Source organism: Tripterygium wilfordii, chromosome 14 (genome assembly GCF_013401445.1).
Source record: "Tripterygium wilfordii isolate XIE 37 chromosome 14, ASM1340144v1, whole genome shotgun sequence".
NCBI classification, from domain to species: domain Eukaryota; kingdom Viridiplantae; phylum Streptophyta; class Magnoliopsida; order Celastrales; family Celastraceae; genus Tripterygium; species Tripterygium wilfordii.
In genome coordinates, this window is record NC_052245.1 from 2,936,313 (window position 1) to 2,954,808 (window position 18,496).

The window sequence follows — 18,496 nt, forward strand, 5'->3', positions numbered from 1 at the left end:
ACTTTTCAGTATAGTAAGAGTGAGATGTGCAGGATCGCACCTCTCTCTAGCAGATGAGACAAAACCGTGGATCTATCTCCTCCTCCCATCTTTTCTTTTCCTCCGTCTCTCTATAACAGCCTCAACAATTCCTCTTCTTCTCCTCCGCAACTACACCACCACCACCACCACCACAGCAAATCCTCTCCAATTCTCCTTACCAACTGGAGATCTACCGATTCCTTTCACCTCATAAGTTTTTACACCTCTGGTACGGATTTGTTTTCTGATCCATTAGTTTCTTTTTAGAATCTTGTGTTATTTCTGTGGAGGAGGTATAAGATGTCTTTTCAGCGGTCAGATCCGACATTCCGAATCAATCCGGAGCCAATCGATCACTTCGATAGGTTACCGGACTCCGTTTTACTCCTCGTCTTCAACAAGATCGGGGATGTCAAGGCTCTTGGACGCTGCTGCGTTGTTTCTCATCGATTCCACTCCCTTGTTCCTCAGGTAGACAACGTGGTTGTGAGAGTGGATTGTGTTATTTCTGACGACGATTCCTCATCTACCTCCTCCTCAGCGGACAAGTCCCGCAACACTGCCTCGTCTGGTCCCTTCTCATCCATTGTCCGCCTCCTACTTGGCGGTATTGTGAAGCCTCTGCAGGCGCTCGGACAGTTCCTTGGTCCCAAGCGTGCGATTGTCTCCTCGAACTCTGGGTCTCCATCTTCGTCTTTGGCGGTCGTAAGTGAGGACGACGGGGACATGGATCAGGGCGGGGTGACCCATCACTCTCCCACACAGGTTTTGAAGAATTTCAATGAGATTCGGTTCTTGCGCATCGAGCTACCCAGTGGGGAATTGGGGATTGATGACGGGGTTTTATTGAAATGGAGGGCTGATTTTGGATCCACCCTTGATAATTGCGTGATTCTTGGTGCTGCATCTGTCGTCAACAATGGACCCGCCAAGAACAATAACTCTATTGACAATGTGTCTGATGGGTTGTGTGTCAACAGCAATGGAGTTAATGGTGCCCCAGCTGACGATTACGGAAGCATACCAGAGTCGTTCTACACCAATGGTGGCCTGAAACTGCGGGTGGTTTGGACGATAAGCTCGTTGATAGCTGCCTCCGCCAGGCATTATCTGTTGCAGCCCATAATTTCTGAGCATAAGACGCTTGATAGCTTGGTTTTGACAGACGCTGATGGGCAAGGAGTTCTGTGCATGAATAGGGAGCAACTTGAGGAATTGAGGGTCAAACCCCTGTCCGCTTCTTCTGCTTCAAAGAGGACACTAGTGCCTGCTCTGAACATGCGGCTTTGGTATGCGCCACACTTGGAATTGCCTGATGGGACTGTGTTGAAAGGAGCTACTTTGGTTGCCATTAGTCCTAGTGAGCAATCCGTGGCAAAGAAAGAAGTATCTGATGGGTCTTGGGTATCTACTGCATTTGAAGAGCCCTATGGGACTGCGGCAAAGATGCTGGTGAAGAGAAGGACTTACTGTTTGGAGATGAACTCATTTTGAATGAGAGTTACGAGGAGAGAAGGTAAATTTGCTGATTGTTCGTAATATGTTTTTTTATTGAAATTGTGTACAACATAAAAATCTGCCGAAGATAATGTTATGCATAGTAAATAATAATTCAGGAAAAATAGGATTGTATTTTGTTAGAATGAAGGCATAACTAATGTGTTTGTAGTTATTGGCTTATAATGTGTTGTAGCTCTTTTCATTTGCCTGCTATATGCGCCAGGTTTATTAGAGTTAGTAAATTGCTCGAAATCTCCGCAAGATGCATGCATGTTATGCGTAGTAAATTATAACGTAACGGTAGGGATCATGTTTTTTATGATGAAATGATGAGGGTATTTATCATGTTAATCATTATTAGCAGATGATATGATGTGGTTGTTTTATTAGCACTTGATGTTCTGTGGTTGTTTTCATGATGAGTTGGTCTCATTCTCAATGGTCGAAGAAGAATGGGAATTTGGATTTTTTTGGATAATCTTTGTGGGTTGAATTACGCATCACCAAAAGGCAACACAAGGCAAGGTGGAGATTCTGACTAATGGGGGGTTAGATATGATGATGCTATTGGCTAACTAGTTTTGTGTTGTTTTAGTCTGTCTGATAGTGACACAGATTGAAGTTTCCTTATCGATGATTTGCACATATAGTTTAATTTATGTAGTTTGAATGGGCTTTTCAGTGATAGCTCGACCGCTCGAGGGAAGAGGATATGCATGCGTTTTCAAAGCGGAGATTGGGAGGCCAATTTTGTAAAATGCAGACTGAACCTAGTGCAGTGCCTTATGAAGCTGAATGATGCTCTGGACTGCCCCCAAAGCAACCATCCTTAGTATACTAGCCAAAGCTTTTACCTTTTGTACTTTGAAACTGCATCTGCTGCTTGTTTTAATTGAGGCATATGCTTAAGTGCACAAATTGCAACTAGATTGATGTTACAAGAGCTTTCAGACAGAATGTAGTCCTTTACTTTTAATTGTTACTTGGTTACGTATGTATATTGTAGGTATGAATATGTTGAGCTTGTGTTATACTTATACTTCTGAAAAGTTGTAATGAAGTTTACATTAACCTTCAGATATTTTCTTTTGTCACCTTTAGACTCATTGGAAAGTAAAATTTTGCTCATATCGAAACCGCAAGAGGCTTGAATGCTTCTTTTTTCTTTTTCTTTTTTTTGTCTCGGTGGTGTTGTAATTGCTTATGGAGAACTTCTGAGGAGTTGACACAGACCTGGGGGGGGAGGGGGGGGAGGTGTGGTTACCTATAGCATAGCAAACTAGAGTGGATTATCTGTTGTGACCTGTAATACAACTCAAGTGATGAGGGTAGTTGTAGATTTCATTAAAGAGGTGTGGAGGTAGAGTTAAATGTGAAAAGTGGTGGTAATGGGTTTTGGGAATAATTTTTATTTTTATGGCCAAGAAGGATTTGGTGTTGGGAGTATTCTTTATTTGGCATGGATTCAATGATTCAGATGAAAGATGCCCAGTTGCCCACTACCGATGGATATTGGTGGTCCATCTAACATCCAACATGAGTAATTGAGTATCAAAAAAGGAGATGCAACTTGTAAGGTTGTTGGAGAACATATCTGATATTAGCTGTCTGTTCATTGATTATGTTGATGATTATGATATGATGACCTGTAATAATAATTGTCCCATCTTGATTAGGGAATTTTTTTTGCAGTGGAAGGGAACTGTCCAAATTTTAGTCGCTGCATATATGAACATTATAGTATCAAAATAACCCCCACCCAACTAGAATTTGGATGTGTGGCACCAAGAAGCCAAAAAAGAGTACCCGCAGTCGTCGACTAAGGTAGAATCGAGAAATGTCAATCGAACGGCAGATGTATTGCGCAAGACGATAGTCCGGTACTTGTACCGGACCACCCCCCAATCCCCCAAAAAGCCAACTCAAGGCACGATGATCGTGGATAGAGCATCTCGGTACACGACCAAGCATACCTCCTCGTCCTGACAAAAAAAAAAAAAAAAAGCATACCTCCTCGCCTCCTCGGTAATTCATAGTGGCCAAACACCATCAGAAAATTAAGAGTCCAAAGGGAAGGCCCATGAGGCCCACCAATAGTCAATAACCCCCAAAGTAGAAAATTCATTCTTAACTACTTCTTGATAATTTATATCAAACACTACCGCCCTGCGCACCAAAAACCCTAGAGTGCTGTACTTCGTCGCATCGTCTCTTCTAAAGTGAAGTGAAGCCGGTAAGAGGCGGTTTCCGTTATTCTTGTATTAATTTTTTTTATTAGTTTCTTCTCTCTTTTTTTGGGGGTTCTGTGCCCTTGACGTCAATGCCAGCAACTACAGATCAACTCCTCTACTCTCTCCCATTGACGGTTCTTTCCGGTCTAAGAATTATGTTTAAGAGTTGATGTTATATTTCAGGCTTCTGTAGCCAGAATTAGAAAACGAATACAGAGATTAAAGGAGATGAATGATTAACGTAGCCAGAATGAGATCCTTTTTATATTGCACTTTTCATGATTATCGTTAATTCCTTTCTTGTTGTTGTTTACTGTCAATTTTATTTCCAGCAAGTAAGTTTAATCAGAACCAGTTTCTATTGAATTCTATGCACTTCTCAAACAGAGTAATTGGGGAGGCCTATACTCAAATCTTTGATGGACAATGCTGAGGATAGTGAGAAATCCAAGAAGACTGTTTTTGTAACAGTGGGCACCGCATGTTTTGATGCGCTCGTTGGAGTGCCGGATTCTAAGGAGGTTAAAGACTTAAAGATGAGCTGTTGAGGAGAGGATAGACACACCTTTTCATTCAAATGGGTTGAGGAACCCATACTCCTTCTAAGGTAATTCTATGTTTGACTAAGTAACCTGAGAATCTTTGTTACTGGTTTCTATTGCAGTCTTGAAACCTGCTCTATCGTTGCAAGTTTGTAATGAGGGAAAATAAATTGCATTTGTTCCTGGTGAATTGTTCTTATGCTTGACTAATTTTTCTCATGGATTAAAGAAATAAGCCTTATAGTCAACTAAATAGTATTCATTTGTATATAGCATAAATTTAGTGTTGGGGGTCTGAACTTTTGTCTAGGTTCCCTTGTTTATTCAACAAATGAAATTTTCCTTTTAAGCCTTTCCTTTTTTTGTAAAATGTTCCATCTAAATCAATTATTCATTGTTTCTTTTGTGAAAAAGTAGTCTACTTTCATTTTATACCCTTAAGTTATTTAATTGCAGTCTGTGGGAGGAGATGGTTCTCTGACTGTCGACTACTTCACTTTATCATCAAGCATTGCTGACTATCTGAGATCAGAATCTTTTGTAGTTAGCCATGATGGTATGCTCTTGATATTGCCTTGTATTATTCCTTTCTCCTTTCCTCTGTTTTTCCCCCTCGGGGATCTTCAATTCCTTTAGAATACTACTGTAACTTTTGCTCAACCTTGTCAATTGTCTTCTAATTATATTGAAGGATTGTGTAAAATGACGATTCTCTGTACCTTCAATGTATTTGTTGGATGATAGTTGTCGGTTGCTATTTGAACACACCTGGAGAGAAAATGACTCAATTTTCTGTTAAATATCCTAAGAAAGATTTAGTGTGGTTGTTAACATTTGTGGCATATTTCTTAGCATAATGGGGTAGCATTTGGTGGATTTTTTTTGCCTAATCTTAGTCACGGGAATAACGCATCAGACTTACATATTTTAGTTATTTGACACGTTTGACTTAAAAAATGTTTATGGTTGTATTTCAGGGTCAGGAAGCATATTTGAGACATTGCGGCTTGGCAAACCTCTAATTGTGGTTGTCAATGAAGATTTGATGGACAATCGTCAAAGTGAGCTCGCCCAAGAACTAGCAGATAGGAAGCATTTGTATTGTGCTCGTCCTCAAAACACTTCGTCAGACAATAGCAAGCATGGATTTGGAGTCCCTCCTCCCATACCATAAGGGTGATGCCACACCAGCCATGGATCATATAGACAGATTTTTAGGTTTCCCAGACGACTGATAAATTGCTAAATCCAATACATCAGAGAAGAAAAACAAGAGTACGTACCTCTAACCTGCTGTACTTTTTGGCCTTTTCTGCAACATACAGTTTGCATGGTTTGGTTTCAAACATTGGTGTAGGACATTCTGTCTGTCCAATTGAGTTCCCGTTGATTTGACATGGAAGCTTTTTGTATGGATTATAATTTTTATCTCAGAAAAACTCTCTTAGCTCGTAAGAAAAACTAAGTAATGGAGTAATGGGCTTGTGGTGTTGACAGGAAATCATGTGGTGTTGACAGGAAATCATTCTTGAATGGATTCTATCTTTGTCATGGGGCTATTCACATGAGGGATCGATTTTACATGCCAACAATCCACGAGAAGCACCCCTATGACAATGCATTCGACACTCCGGTCTAATTTGATTGAGAATGTGCAGTCGTACTTGAATGAATACCTCAAGTTATTCGGACGTTTCTCTTTCAAGTGTAGAGGTAACTGCTTGGCTGAACTCTGGTAGTCGCAATTCGCAAATGGGCATGGACTTGGAGAGTAGACGTAAGTTGTCTCGTGTGTTGTTTCTGGTTATACGACATTGATGTTTCATTGCATCCATAGGAAGCGTTTTGACATGTTTTGACATGATACTTTGATCGACTCCATAATTCTTTCGATTGCCCGGCAATGGATAGAGCCGATATGCAATGTGCATGTCAAAATTAAAGATCAAAATTTTTCAATGGAACAAAATAAGAATCAACGAAAAATAAATTTATTAAAATCAAGAAAAGTGAAATAGAGACTTGAAAGACAGGAGTAGTCAAGGGCTCATAGCAGATATAACAATCAAGAACATTAGGTTCGGTCAAGGAAATAATCATGGAACCGTTGGTATTGCTTTCGTGACGAGCATTTGACGATTCAGGTTCTTCACCATATTCGTATTCTCTTTCACTGTCTGGGACGTTGGAGTACGATTTAGGTTTTTCACCAAATTTGCTCTCTTTCACTATTTTGGGCGCTTAAGTACGGTTTAAGATCTTCAGCATATTTGCTTTGTTTTTCACTGTTTTGGGGAGGTTAACAGTTCTTCTTGTTCTTCATCTTCGCTTTGGTTTCCAAACAATCATGCTCGCTTCTGGCTGCTAGAAGCAGCTTTTTCTGAGAAATTTTCCATCTAGGAGATCACACAATGAAACAATGAGAAACTAATTAGGGTTTCTCCTACCTTTATAACAAAAAAAAGTTCACTTGAAATTGGACCTACCTCTAATAGCCCAATCGGCAAAAGCCTGACCACCTTTCCTATGTGTATTTTCCATAAAAAAAAATAAAGAAATTGCTTGATTTGTTTAATTTTTGAAAAAAAAAATTGTGTATTTGATCATTTTTGCTTACTACTTCATCCTACAATCATGCAAATGAGGTAATGGCTCCAATTTTTTGCTACAATTCTTCCCTCAAATTATGTTAATTATGATTTTTTTTTCTGAAAATAACATATTAGAATTTAGGAGTCAGACATTAGGGTTTAGACAGCCACTTACCTGCATGAACTTCAGCCCGATCTAAAGCGCCTGTCATCATGGTGTGAGCTGTGTCAGGACCTAGTTTAAAATTGACTCAACAACCAAGAGTGGTTGTTGAGCTGCCTTCTCAATTACGAAAAAAAAAAAGTTTAGGGACACCCAAAAAAGTTTAGGATTTACAATTTAAACAACGGGTCATTGACTAAGATGATGAACTTGACCGCGGTAACTCTTAACGCAAACGGGAGGTCGTTTTGTCTTTCACTGTTTTGAGCAGTTAACAGTTCTTCGTCTTCAATTTGGATTCCAAACAATCTTGCCCGCTTTCGACCGTTAGAAGCAATTGTTTCTAAGAAACTTTCCATCTAGGAGATCATACAATGAGAAACTAGTCAGGGCTTCTCTTGCCTTTATTATATAAACCCTTTAACATAAGTTCACTTTAAATTTGACCTAGCTACCCCTAGTAGCCCAAGCGACAAAAGCCAGGTCACCTTCTAGATTATATCCTTATCACCTAAACTCTTCTTTGATTTAGATTCTTAGTGAGAAGTTTATCCAGAAACTGCAGGTTGTATACAAAAAAACAGATGATAGACCGACATCATGCACATTCTATAATCTGTCACTAGCAAATCAGAAAAGGCAGACCATGAATACTTCACATTCTCAAGAAGCCTTCAACTTCTATTCCAAAATGATATGGTCACGAGGTTAGTCATCACTATTCACTATTCAGTACCAAGTGGACACATACGTAAAGAGTCCCTTACTGACTGAACCTTTTGTAATGCGAAAGAATAATGGTTCAAAACTAAAATAAGGGTAGCGACTAGGGAAGGTTGTGCTGGCTAGTAGGTTTTGAGAGTGCACAAGCTGCACGGATCAGTTCTTTTAAAGTGCTGCTTAGCTTTAACTAACTAGTGTTAACAGTCTGAAACTATATGTTGAAACAAATAACTTCAATCGAATATTTCATCATACATCTTCAAAACACACAACAGCATGCATGCATGCATGCAGAGACAAAAACACATCCTCTTATATGAAGCTCAATGACCTCAGAATGGATCAAGCATTAATACCAACAGTTTACGAAGCATAATAATAACTGGCCAGCCACGCAAGGAAGTTTTGCATTTACTCTTCAGCCCAGCTGCCATTTCTCCATCTCCATTTTTCCTGCGTTGCATTACCAGGGAGTTATTATTCTCAATGTCTACCATAGAAATCAGGAAAGACAATGATAATGTCAAACTGCATGCCATCAGTTCAATTTTACATTCAAGTTGCGACAATGTGAAACTATAAACATCATATCTATCAAATAATAGATTGTATGCCAATTCCGTTCGTTTATATGACATCTGAGAGACTTTGAAAACCCATCTGATCCTAAAAGCTTAAGCAGTTAATCAGTAAGGATAAACTTCAATGTTCAGAAAGTACCAACACTTTTCAGCCAGCGAAGTGCTAATCTTTATGTGGATGGGGAAGGTTATGAGAGAGATGTATATGCTAGATAACAAATTTCCCGTCAAGTAGTTTTCTTAAAGAGGAAATCATAGTTTTCACATTTCTCATGCTGATTGAGTGATTGTCCTCAAAAAGTGTGTCCAAGTGAAGAAAGGGATTTAATATGTATACGAGATATTGACAGTAGCTGAGGACAAAGCATATGTTCGAATATATTGTTTTTCAAGTATAATAACTAATCGACCAAGTGCTTGAGAAATAATGGATTTGTAATGAAAGATATTAAGATATTGGACACTAAATAAAGGCAATTAGTTTTTTCGCAGCTCAAAATATTGGGAGTTTGTTTCTCTAACTTCACCAATCGAAGTATCATGGTAAGAATGAAAGAAGCATATCCGGGGAGAGCTAAGAGAAAGTATTTCTAGAGAGAACTTTGACTCATACAAAACAACATAACAACAAGACTGCTTTCAAATATTTAAGATAAGTATTAATTGGTCTAGATACTTATACTAGGAAATTAAACTAAATAGTAATGTAACTTCAGAGTCAAGAAATCATCATCATCATTATCAAAACCTTTATTTCAAAATTTTGGGGTCGGCTACATCAATTTTGACTCAAGAACTATAAGGTGGAATTTGAAATGGGAGAGATAGAATTTTTGAGATAAAATTGTTCAGGAAAAATTGGTGGTACTCATTTAATAAGACAAATTCAATTGAGGATGAACCACAGCTTGTATAACAAAAGTATTTAAGGAGAGTACTCTTGTATTTTTAGGGGCCTCGTGGAGGTATGAGGGGCTTGGAGGTAGGGGTTACAGATGAAATCATGCTTTGAAAAATTATGATGTATAGAAGAATTTAAACCGCCAAACAACCCCTATAAGGTTTTTTTTTCAGACATCCCAATTTAAAAGGTTGAGAAGTTTTCTTAAACATTTGCCACTCTAGATCCTATTCTCCAAAACAAGATTTCTAACAACTCTACATCACTCTCTCATCATTCTAATCAAGTCCTAAAAGACACTAGACAAAAGTTGAGACGTAAATGAGAATGCCATAAAACTAAAAAAGCTGCATAATTGTAGAAACAATGAAAATTATATGAAATGCGTTCTAGTAAAGAAAGTAGTTAAGAAGATTGCCGAAGAGGCTAGATACAAGTACATAGCAAAATAGATTAAAAAAAAAAAGTTGGGTCAAGGCGATACTTTAAACTCACAAAAACGCAGGAAATAAAAAATAGAGCCATGAAAGCTAATTGTATTGAAGCAGAACACAAAGAAACTGATGTCTGTTATTAGAACTTCTATAATGAAACCTAGAAGAACTAAACTAGTACAGCTCAAATCGACCCGAAAGTAAAATTTCTAGAGGCATTACTGGAATGATTGAAGTATGTAAATACCGAGTGAGAAGATACACGGTCATCATAATTATTCGAGCCTCTATCCCAAGGATCGGCTAACATGAGTTTATGAAAAAAAAATCAATGAGAATTCACTATTTAAATACTTTTGTCATTCATTTCTATTGAGAATACGGTGCAATTAACAAATCCCCTTTGACTAAATTAAAGTTCTCATAGAATGCCTAATGAATGGAGAACTATCATATTCATACCACCAATTTATAGGAGAAAAGGTGAAATTCAGATTTGTAGTATGTCCTGTAAATCAGTAGTAAACTGGTTTATTGTCGTAACACACCAAGAAAAAAATATTGGAAAATTGTTAAAACTTGGCAAAAAAGAAATTTACGAAAAGTAATTGATGCCTTCTTAGGCAACATGCATGTAAGATTCTAAGCAGTATGAAGTACAGGAGAAGATACCCGAAAATGGAATTGTGATAATAGTGGGAGGTGGATGACAAAATTCACTCTTTCGACTACAAAAAAAAATATATATATAGGATGCTATGTTTCCACAGGATAAGAGTATCCTCTTATACACGAAGAAATGCTCTCATGGTAAAAAAGAGAAGAAAAATATAGAATTGTATAAACTTTTGTAAGGGAAGAAAAAAAGCCGAAATGATGAAAGGGGAGCTCCATTATCAAAAAAGGCAACAAAAATCAGGGAAGAATGAAAATTATTGTAAAAATGATGGTTCTTATTTACCAATGAGCATTAGAGAATATTCCCATATTATAAGACTTTATGATAAAAGAGTACTGATTAATTATGATGCTAGTCAAGAAATTATTCATGACTTGCCCTAATGCAATGGCTACTCATACCAGTTTTATGAAGAATTTAAAGAGTTCTACCTTTCATTCTATTGTTCCTTCATAATGTTGCTAGCATTTTCCCTAGGTAAATATTTTAGGGATAGGGTAGATTGGTAGAATTGAATCGTTATACTTATAACCCAAATGGTGGGGCATACTCAACTAGGTGGTGATCCCATTATGTTGGGAGCATAGTATAACATTTGGATACCACAAATAACATCATGAGCCTCTTCTCTTCAGCTAATAACAAATGAAAGGATTCGTCAAAAATTGTAAAAAGTCTACATTTTAAATTCAATGGTTTGAAAAGTGTGTCACATTACACCAAATTTTTATTTTTTCATTCATAAAATTTGTCTTACTTTTTCTCCACCATTGAATGTGAATTATAGACTCTAGGGAATTACGAAGCATCCAAATCCGTCATAACCTCGTTAATGGTTAAATTAGAAATAATGCCTTTTATACCTTAACAAAGGTAGTCTAACAGCAAGGAAAGAGGACTTGGGATCAGCTTGAATTTTATCATTACTAGTGGCTTGCAGGTGTTTGCTAGCATTTGTGGGGTTCTACTTCTACATATTCCAAATAGGAACTGAAAACAGTTTATACATAATACATCTAGAGTTTGCTTTTTTTACATGCAGTCGCATCAACAAGTTTTTCTTGTTTAACATGGTAATATAGTATTAAATATCAAGCCTACTTACCAGCAAGGCAAAAACTCTAAAAGAAAACCTTCTACCAGAAAATATCTTATTTTTAATGTACATTAGCTCCTAAATTATTATTTGTGGTTTCCAACAGAGCCTAATACACTTGCGACATGGTCCTTAGATTCATATGAGTTTGGTCCTCCCACCTATATATTCGCCTCCAGCTCAAGTGTTGAATACTTGAATACCATAGAGAACCGCCTTTTAGATTTCAGACAATGCGCCGATCCATGTCCATGTGGTATTGTTCTGGAGACTGAAAAACTTGATAGGAAAGTAAATTAAGGTTTCTTCCTAAGTTACTGAAAAGTGAAGTAATTTCACTGAAGTATGGTCTGGCCATGCAGATGCTAACACCTGGCGTGATTTACAGACGTTAGGAAGAAGGGAACCAGAAAGAGAACAAACAGGGGGACAACCAGCCGATCGCAATTCACAGCAATCCATGCAAGGAATCAATGAAAAAGACAATATAACACACAGCCTAATTAAAAAAGTAGACCCACCCAGTAGTTAACTACTTTATTGTTTTCAAGAAAGCAAAACAATTCATGGTAATAAGCATTGCACGTAATCCAAAATGCTGTTAAAAAACCTAAATTACAAGCAACAGAGGGAAAAATAAAATCATCGGAGAACAACAATCAAAACAAGCACAGTAACAGCAAAGCAGATAACCAAAATATAACCGAACTGGATGCCAAAATAAATAATTCTTAATAAGAAAAAAATTGAAGGAGAGGAAGAGAGAAATGTTTTGGCTTACCAGAAGAAGATGGGCAAAGAGGACTGAAATGAATCAGTTCTTCCCTTTTCCCTTTTGGTCTGGGCGTCTGCTTCCGTCATTATAGCAGAGCCGCAAGCCAGGTGGGAACTGGTGGTGGTGGTGATGATTCTCGACAGGTGGTGTACCAATGAAGAAAGGTACATTTGCCCCGTCTATAGGTGATGAAAACCTCTGGACGTGAGGCATGATAGACGGTGAATTGGACTGAAGGGTCCCCCTATTAATGCCAGCTAGACCGGAAGAGATACTAAAGTTAAGATTGTAATCTCCCCCGTGTCCCTGCTGGGTGGTCGCCGCCACAGGGATAAGATGATCGACGGTGGCGAACTGAAAATGCTGCAGCTCCGGATGGTTCTGCCCAGATACGCTGAATGGTGGGATTGGCAATGCCTGAGGGATGGAGTTCCCTAATTGAATTTGTCCCGGAAACCCAGACGGATGATGACCAGCTCGAGACGAGGATGGTCCAAGTAGCCCCGTATTGAAGTAATCCATTGGACTTGAGGCCCACTGCCTCCCATTAGAGTTGCCTGTAGGACTGGTGCCGTTGTTACCAACACTACTGTTCATTCCACCGGTAAGTAGCTCAGTGAATGTGGAGTTTTGGGAGATGGGATTCACATTCTGCTGATGTGAATCGTTATCTTTCTCCTTCTTAGCTCTCTCCCTAGCCCGCTCACGGGCTTTGACGCGATTGACCCTAATTTCGGATCTCGCGAGGGACAAGCCAGAACCTTTGCTAGTCTCCGAGTTGCTACTAGCAGATTTGGACAAAGAGAGATGCTGGTTAGGGTCTTGGTTGAAATTAGGTCCTTCCAACTCCAATTCAGGCGAATCAAACCCTTGGTCCGTAACCTCGCTAACTCTCTTGTCATCGCTTAATTGCTTGGGTGGGGTTTCGGACAAAGAACTGTTCAGTGAAGGTAGCTCGTTGATTGAATCAGCAGCAGCTTTAATTAGCCACTCTACGGCTTTGCTTGGTTGATCGTATCCCAGCCTATCTTGGAGATCATAGAATTGAATAGCAGTTGAGACCGATAACCGGACCCTCCGGTCTCTCGGCCCTTTGGAAGTCCAAACCTTGCTGTGCCGATCTTTGCCACCGGAGGCACGAGAAACCCTAATGATCCGTGACGAATGGTGCCACCCACGAAGACGATTAGTACCAAGGTCACCGCCGCCTCCACTGGCGTTACTATTGGTCCTCTTCAGCTTTTCATCTTGTTCATCGTCGGGGTAGTGTTCACCGCCTCTCTGTGCTATCTTGATAGAGTCATTTCTGCCATTACCGACCCTGGAGAACTTACAGGCTTGCATCTGAATCTCCCCCACCTCCATGGCACTTTCATGCCTTTCTCAAACAAGAACGCCAAGCACCAAGAACCCCACTTTGCCTTCTTTTTGTACTTGTAGATAGAAGAGAGAAGTGGGTACAGGTATCTAGAGGGAGAAAGATGTGATGGTGTTGGTGAGGTGGGGTTACTGTGCCCTATGCATTGATGACGATATTACAGAGAGTACTTTGGCTGAGTGGTGATAATACCGCCTTGTTTTTACTCTTCGATATATCACGGTCCAAGTCAGGAGGCTCTTGTTTAAGCTCTTTGCAGTTGCAGAGGGTGCTTGCGAAAGCAAATTAAGCCTGAAATAGCAGCCTGAGCCCTGCAATCACCCACAAAATTCTTAAAAAAATTAAAACCTTTAAAAAGCATCAGATGCATAAATATATAACAGTCAGCTAAGATCTGGACATGACTGCCGATGCTGTTCCTGCTCACCATAGTTGCTATGGCAAGTTGCCATACGAGCAGCTTTAGGTTTAGCTGATGCTTTTATCAGCTTAAACCTAGAAAGATTTAGGATTAAAGATGTCATGCTTTCAGAAAAGTTGAAATAACCAAGAAAATTCCTACGAAAATAAGCTAAAAGATAAGCAACAGTAGCTGTGTACGGGCTGCAAATATATTCAGCATTTAAGGCTCTCGCTGAGCTGACTCTACTAAAAATGGCAGACATTGTTAAGCTTAAAAGAACAATAAATGACAAGTCGCTCATTAATTAAATTAAAAACAGTGTTTCAAGATTACCAACAACAACCAATAACCATTTTTAAAAAAACAAAACAATTGAAGCTTACTTTGAACAGCGCCTGCTAATGTTACAGGTGTCAAGTTATGAGATGACACAGATCTTCAGTGTTCAAGCACCCGATACTGGTAGTCGCAGATCTGCAATAGCTTCACAGGTCGATCAGTTACTTATATAGCAGAACCACAGATTATATAGCAGAGATTCTTGTTTTGTAAATATCTTCTACGCATCTTATGATTGTATATTGATATGTATCACATAATTACACATTAAATTTATGATAATATGACTCCAACTTATTAAGAAAAGAAAGAGGACAATTAGGTCATCGAGGAGCATGAGCTCCTTGGATCAGCCAATAAAAACTGAGAAAAAAATGTCTGCGAAATTTAGCAACAAACTCCATTGATGGAGATCAAACGAGTTTCAACAAATGGAGACAAGAACAACCTTCTTCACATTACTTTCTCAAGTCCCGAATTTCGAGATTTCCTTATCATCCAGCGCTTTATCTCTCACTTTCTTTTTCTGCTTTCCTCTCAAAATCGCAGAACCGATGGCGAATTTGTAGCAAGATCGACGCTCACAAGAATACTAGTGTTTGTTAGGGTTGGAGTGTTTGGAGAGCGAGAAAGTGAAAAAAAAAAGGAGAAAAGGAAAATCAAATCCGAAGATATGGGGGGCGGGGGTTAAAGAAAATAATTAGGGAGAGACATGATATTCAAAGCCAAGTCACAGAGGAAAAGAGAAGAAGAGAGTGAGTGAAGTGAAGGGAAGGGAAGTGGGCGGCTTCTGCTCCATTCCAGCAAATCAACGGGCTTATCGGAAAAGGACAGATAGGCTACTCCGCCGTTCCCACACCTTTTAATATTATTTTACATATCATTTCTTTTTCTTACTTTTGCATCTTACTTTGCTTCTATTCGCATATTTGCCACTACCTTCTGTTGTCTTTACTTTAGATGTCAAGTCAAAACTTCAAGACTTTAAGTACTTTAAGCATGGTTTAGGAAGGTAATCAAGATATCAAACTAGACTAGTCTTTCATTTGTCAATGATTCTCTCAAAATAATAAGTGTACGAGCTGAAAGCCACAATTGTTGAATGGCCAAATATTAATGGCATGGGATCGTCTGTAACCTTGATTCATGTAACGCTTCACAAAGAACAGAGTCGATAGAAGCGAGTGTTGATCGTAGAGACTCCGATGATCAAATTAGTGAGATAAATGAAGAAGATGACTATGGATGAAAACCGACGAGAGAGGAAGATAGAGCTTTATGGGAAACGTGTAAGTATGTTTTATCTAACATTATATAGGAAAGTAATCATACTTGACAATGTCTTACCTCCCAAGCAAGGCTACTGATGTACAGATTGCTTTGTAGTCGGTCTGTGAGTGAAGACACAATGCGATTTGAGTTGGCGCCAAGTGTTTGGCAGGCTAGTGGGTTGCTGATTGGTGTAACGCTGATGACAGTCAAGTGGTAGTTGGATTGTGTCAGACTGTGATGTTCTACTGTCAGTGTGCAGACGATATGATGTCCAATGTGATACCCATTTGTGGGTGTCAAGAATGACATAAAGGATGACGTTTGTTATCGGTGCTTGTTGGATCGTGCGCCTAACGCCATATGAGCTATGGACTTGGATGTTTTGTGGACCTGGATAACTGTAAGAATATGGGGCTTGGGCCCATGTTCGAAGGTTAGTGAACCTACACGGATTTTGGTCACTACAGTAAGATATTTAGGCAAGACTGTAAGTCTGTAAGATTATCGATGAAGCTAACTAGTGGATTTACGTTCAACTCATCATATTAGTACCTCACCTCGTGAGCACGACTTATCTATATATCATCAACAATAAGCGATTTTGGCTAAATTGGGAGCTAACTATTATGATTCCACAACAATTAACAAAAAGGTCGGAAGGAGAAAAAATGGGTAACTGATCTAAAATATAATTTGCGATATCAAATTATATTGTATGACCAAAAGAAGAAGAAAAAAAACCTAGCGTATTGACTTGGATGAAGTATAGTGTATAGACATAGAAAACAACTTGGGATTAGCGTAGTGGTTATATCTTCGGGTTTAGAGGTGAAAAATCCCTCAGGTTGGGAATTTGAATCAGTGGCACATAATTCTATGAGGTTTCTTGGTTTTCGTGGACTGAGGGCCAATGGCACGGACATGCTTCATGGGAGGGGTTACGAGCCCTATTATGGGCCTCACCCTAGTCTTACTTGTGCATTGGGTTTCGACTCAAGACTAAATTGGTGGCTCGCTGTGCCCACGGGATGACCATCTCGAGTTTAAAACTAGCTCAGGAGTTACGAAGTACCCATTGGGCTGTGGCCTTCCCGGTCGCCTTAAAAAAATGTATGGACATAGAATGTCTCACATCGCTCGGAAAGTATCAATTCATGTGGTTTATAAGGACAAACCCACTTGAGAGATCTTTTAAAGGACAAAATTGTGTGGCTTTTGATCCTTCAAGTGTTCTTGGGCTAAATCTGAATTATTATAGAGCCACATGCAATGGATCAATAATTCGACAACTATACAAATTGTGATATAGTCGCATAGGCACACACAAAACCAAACACTCTGTAAATTCGTACTACACAAGAGGCTTTATAGATACATAAAGGGATCTTAGTCAAGTATGACCAACCACATGCATGCTTATCATCAATGCAACTTGTGCATAATGCTACTTCAAGTAGTATATACTACTTCAAGGGACAAATATCTTGGATCCAATTCACATATTTATATTTATATATATTTTCTATATATGCATTGTAATCCATCATACGCAAAGCATGATTTGTGGACTACAGATTGTACGGATATAATACTTGAATGTAATAGATAAGTCATTTTAAAGTGTGTGCTCTTTTTCTTCCTCTGGGCCATTCATCAAAGCCCATGGGCCTGATAATTATCCGTTGCATGGAATACATGAAACAATCCATGCTCTATCTCATGCACAAACGATTCGGAAGCTCCGCAATTCTTTAAAAACTATATTTACATATAAAGATAAAGAAAAAGTTAGACAAATTATAAAATTTTGAAAACAAAATGTTGTCTGAAGTGACACACCTCCCAAATTCTTGAATTTAAATTGTGGACTCTATAATTTTACAGGAATTATGAAGCCCCGAATCCATGCGCAAAGAGGCAAAGTCTAGAATACTTGTGTTAGATGGAAAAAATAAATAGTGCTTGAAATCTTAATCAAAATAAGTCTTAAAAAATGTGCTTGGCAATGTCTCAAGTGGAAAAGGCTAGTGGCTAGAACGGAGAACACTAAAGTCCCTCAACTAATCACAAACTTTGTAGAAAGTTAATTTTAAGACATATTCAATGCAAAGATTTGATGGGCACTTATTTAATTAATTAATGTAATAAAAACTAGCTAATGGTTCGTACAAGTAATCATGTGTCTCTTTACATCCCATCCTTATTTATAATAGTTAATTATTACAATGTTAATTATTATAAGGTACAGAAGATGGGCCATGGAAGCAACATAAACCCACTATGGTCCCTTTGCTGGCAAACAAATTGACAGCAGGGGAGACCCATTTGTTTAAACACTCGTATCTTTTGTTTAATGTGACGAGGCACCTTTTCTTAATTTTAGGAGTTTTATTGGATTTTTTAAAAAATTTTAACCAAAAATAACACTATATAAATTTGTCTTTTGACATCCAATATGTGCCTAAACTCAAGTAATCAGATCAGACGCATAAAAATTTATCACTTGATGTCAGAATAAATTGGTTCAAAATTTATAGTGTAACCACAAAGATATTATTCTCAGTGAGAATTGAACTCAATATCTATTGAGTCCAAATGATTTGGCTCTAGAGAAAATCATTAACAAGACTACCATCCAAATGGTTGGGGTTTTTATTGGGTCGCCTTCATATTATGGTTGAGTTGGATTGGAATATATTTTAATTTAAAAAACTCAAATTTGATTCACCACATTATTACTTTACAACTTGTCATGAAATTTAGAAAACTAATTGTGATTCAAACACCCGGAAATTAAAAACAGATGATTACCTCGTTAAGAAAAGTAATCACCGTTGTCACCCCCTTGTTACATGCATGTAACAAAA

General features: G+C 38.4%; 2 protein-coding genes and 1 long non-coding RNA gene across 9 annotated transcripts; 2 read left to right on the plus strand and 1 right to left on the minus strand.

The window, feature by feature from the left end:
- Positions 1-6: 6 nt before the first annotated feature.
- LOC120015118 (F-box protein At5g46170-like) lies at positions 7-3,255 on the plus strand. Of its 2 annotated transcripts, XM_038867346.1 has the most exons (3): positions 7-1,537; positions 2,902-2,903; positions 3,214-3,255. In XM_038867346.1, exon 1 carries the CDS (start codon positions 322-324, stop codon positions 1,513-1,515), a length of 1,194 nt encoding a protein of 397 aa, XP_038723274.1. In that variant the 5' UTR covers positions 7-321; the 3' UTR covers positions 1,516-1,537; positions 2,902-2,903; positions 3,214-3,255. The 2 variants fall into 2 exon arrangements, with proteins under 2 accessions (XP_038723274.1, XP_038723273.1); XM_038867345.1 differs by lacking the exons at positions 2,902-2,903; positions 3,214-3,255 and adding an exon at positions 2,204-2,615 and having other exon boundaries at positions 9-1,537.
- Positions 3,256-3,606: 351 nt separating this feature from the next.
- LOC120015119 lies at positions 3,607-6,030 on the plus strand. Of its 2 annotated transcripts, XR_005471679.1 has the most exons (4): positions 3,607-3,754; positions 4,140-4,359; positions 5,272-5,569; positions 5,813-6,030. It is a non-coding gene; the product is annotated as an uncharacterized LOC120015119 (long non-coding RNA). The 2 variants fall into 2 exon arrangements; XR_005471678.1 differs by lacking the exon at positions 5,813-6,030 and having other exon boundaries at positions 5,272-5,759.
- Positions 6,031-7,931: 1,901 nt separating this feature from the next.
- Positions 7,932-15,156, minus strand: LOC120014690 (transcription factor TCP2-like). 5 transcript variants are annotated; one of them, XM_038866716.1, is made up of 5 exons: positions 14,806-15,153; positions 14,402-14,492; positions 14,043-14,110; positions 12,244-13,926; positions 7,932-8,224 (listed from the first exon to the last, which is right to left on the minus strand). In XM_038866716.1, the coding sequence occupies exon 4, from the start codon at positions 13,600-13,602 to the stop codon at positions 12,277-12,279; it is 1,326 nt and encodes a 441-aa protein (XP_038722644.1). In that variant the 5' UTR covers positions 13,603-13,926; positions 14,043-14,110; positions 14,402-14,492; positions 14,806-15,153; the 3' UTR covers positions 7,932-8,224; positions 12,244-12,276. The 5 variants fall into 5 exon arrangements, with proteins under 5 accessions (XP_038722644.1, XP_038722645.1, XP_038722643.1 ...); XM_038866717.1 differs by lacking the exon at positions 14,043-14,110 and having other exon boundaries at positions 7,932-8,207; positions 12,240-13,926; positions 14,806-15,156; XM_038866715.1 differs by lacking the exon at positions 14,043-14,110.
- Positions 15,157-18,496: the final 3,340 nt, after the last annotated feature.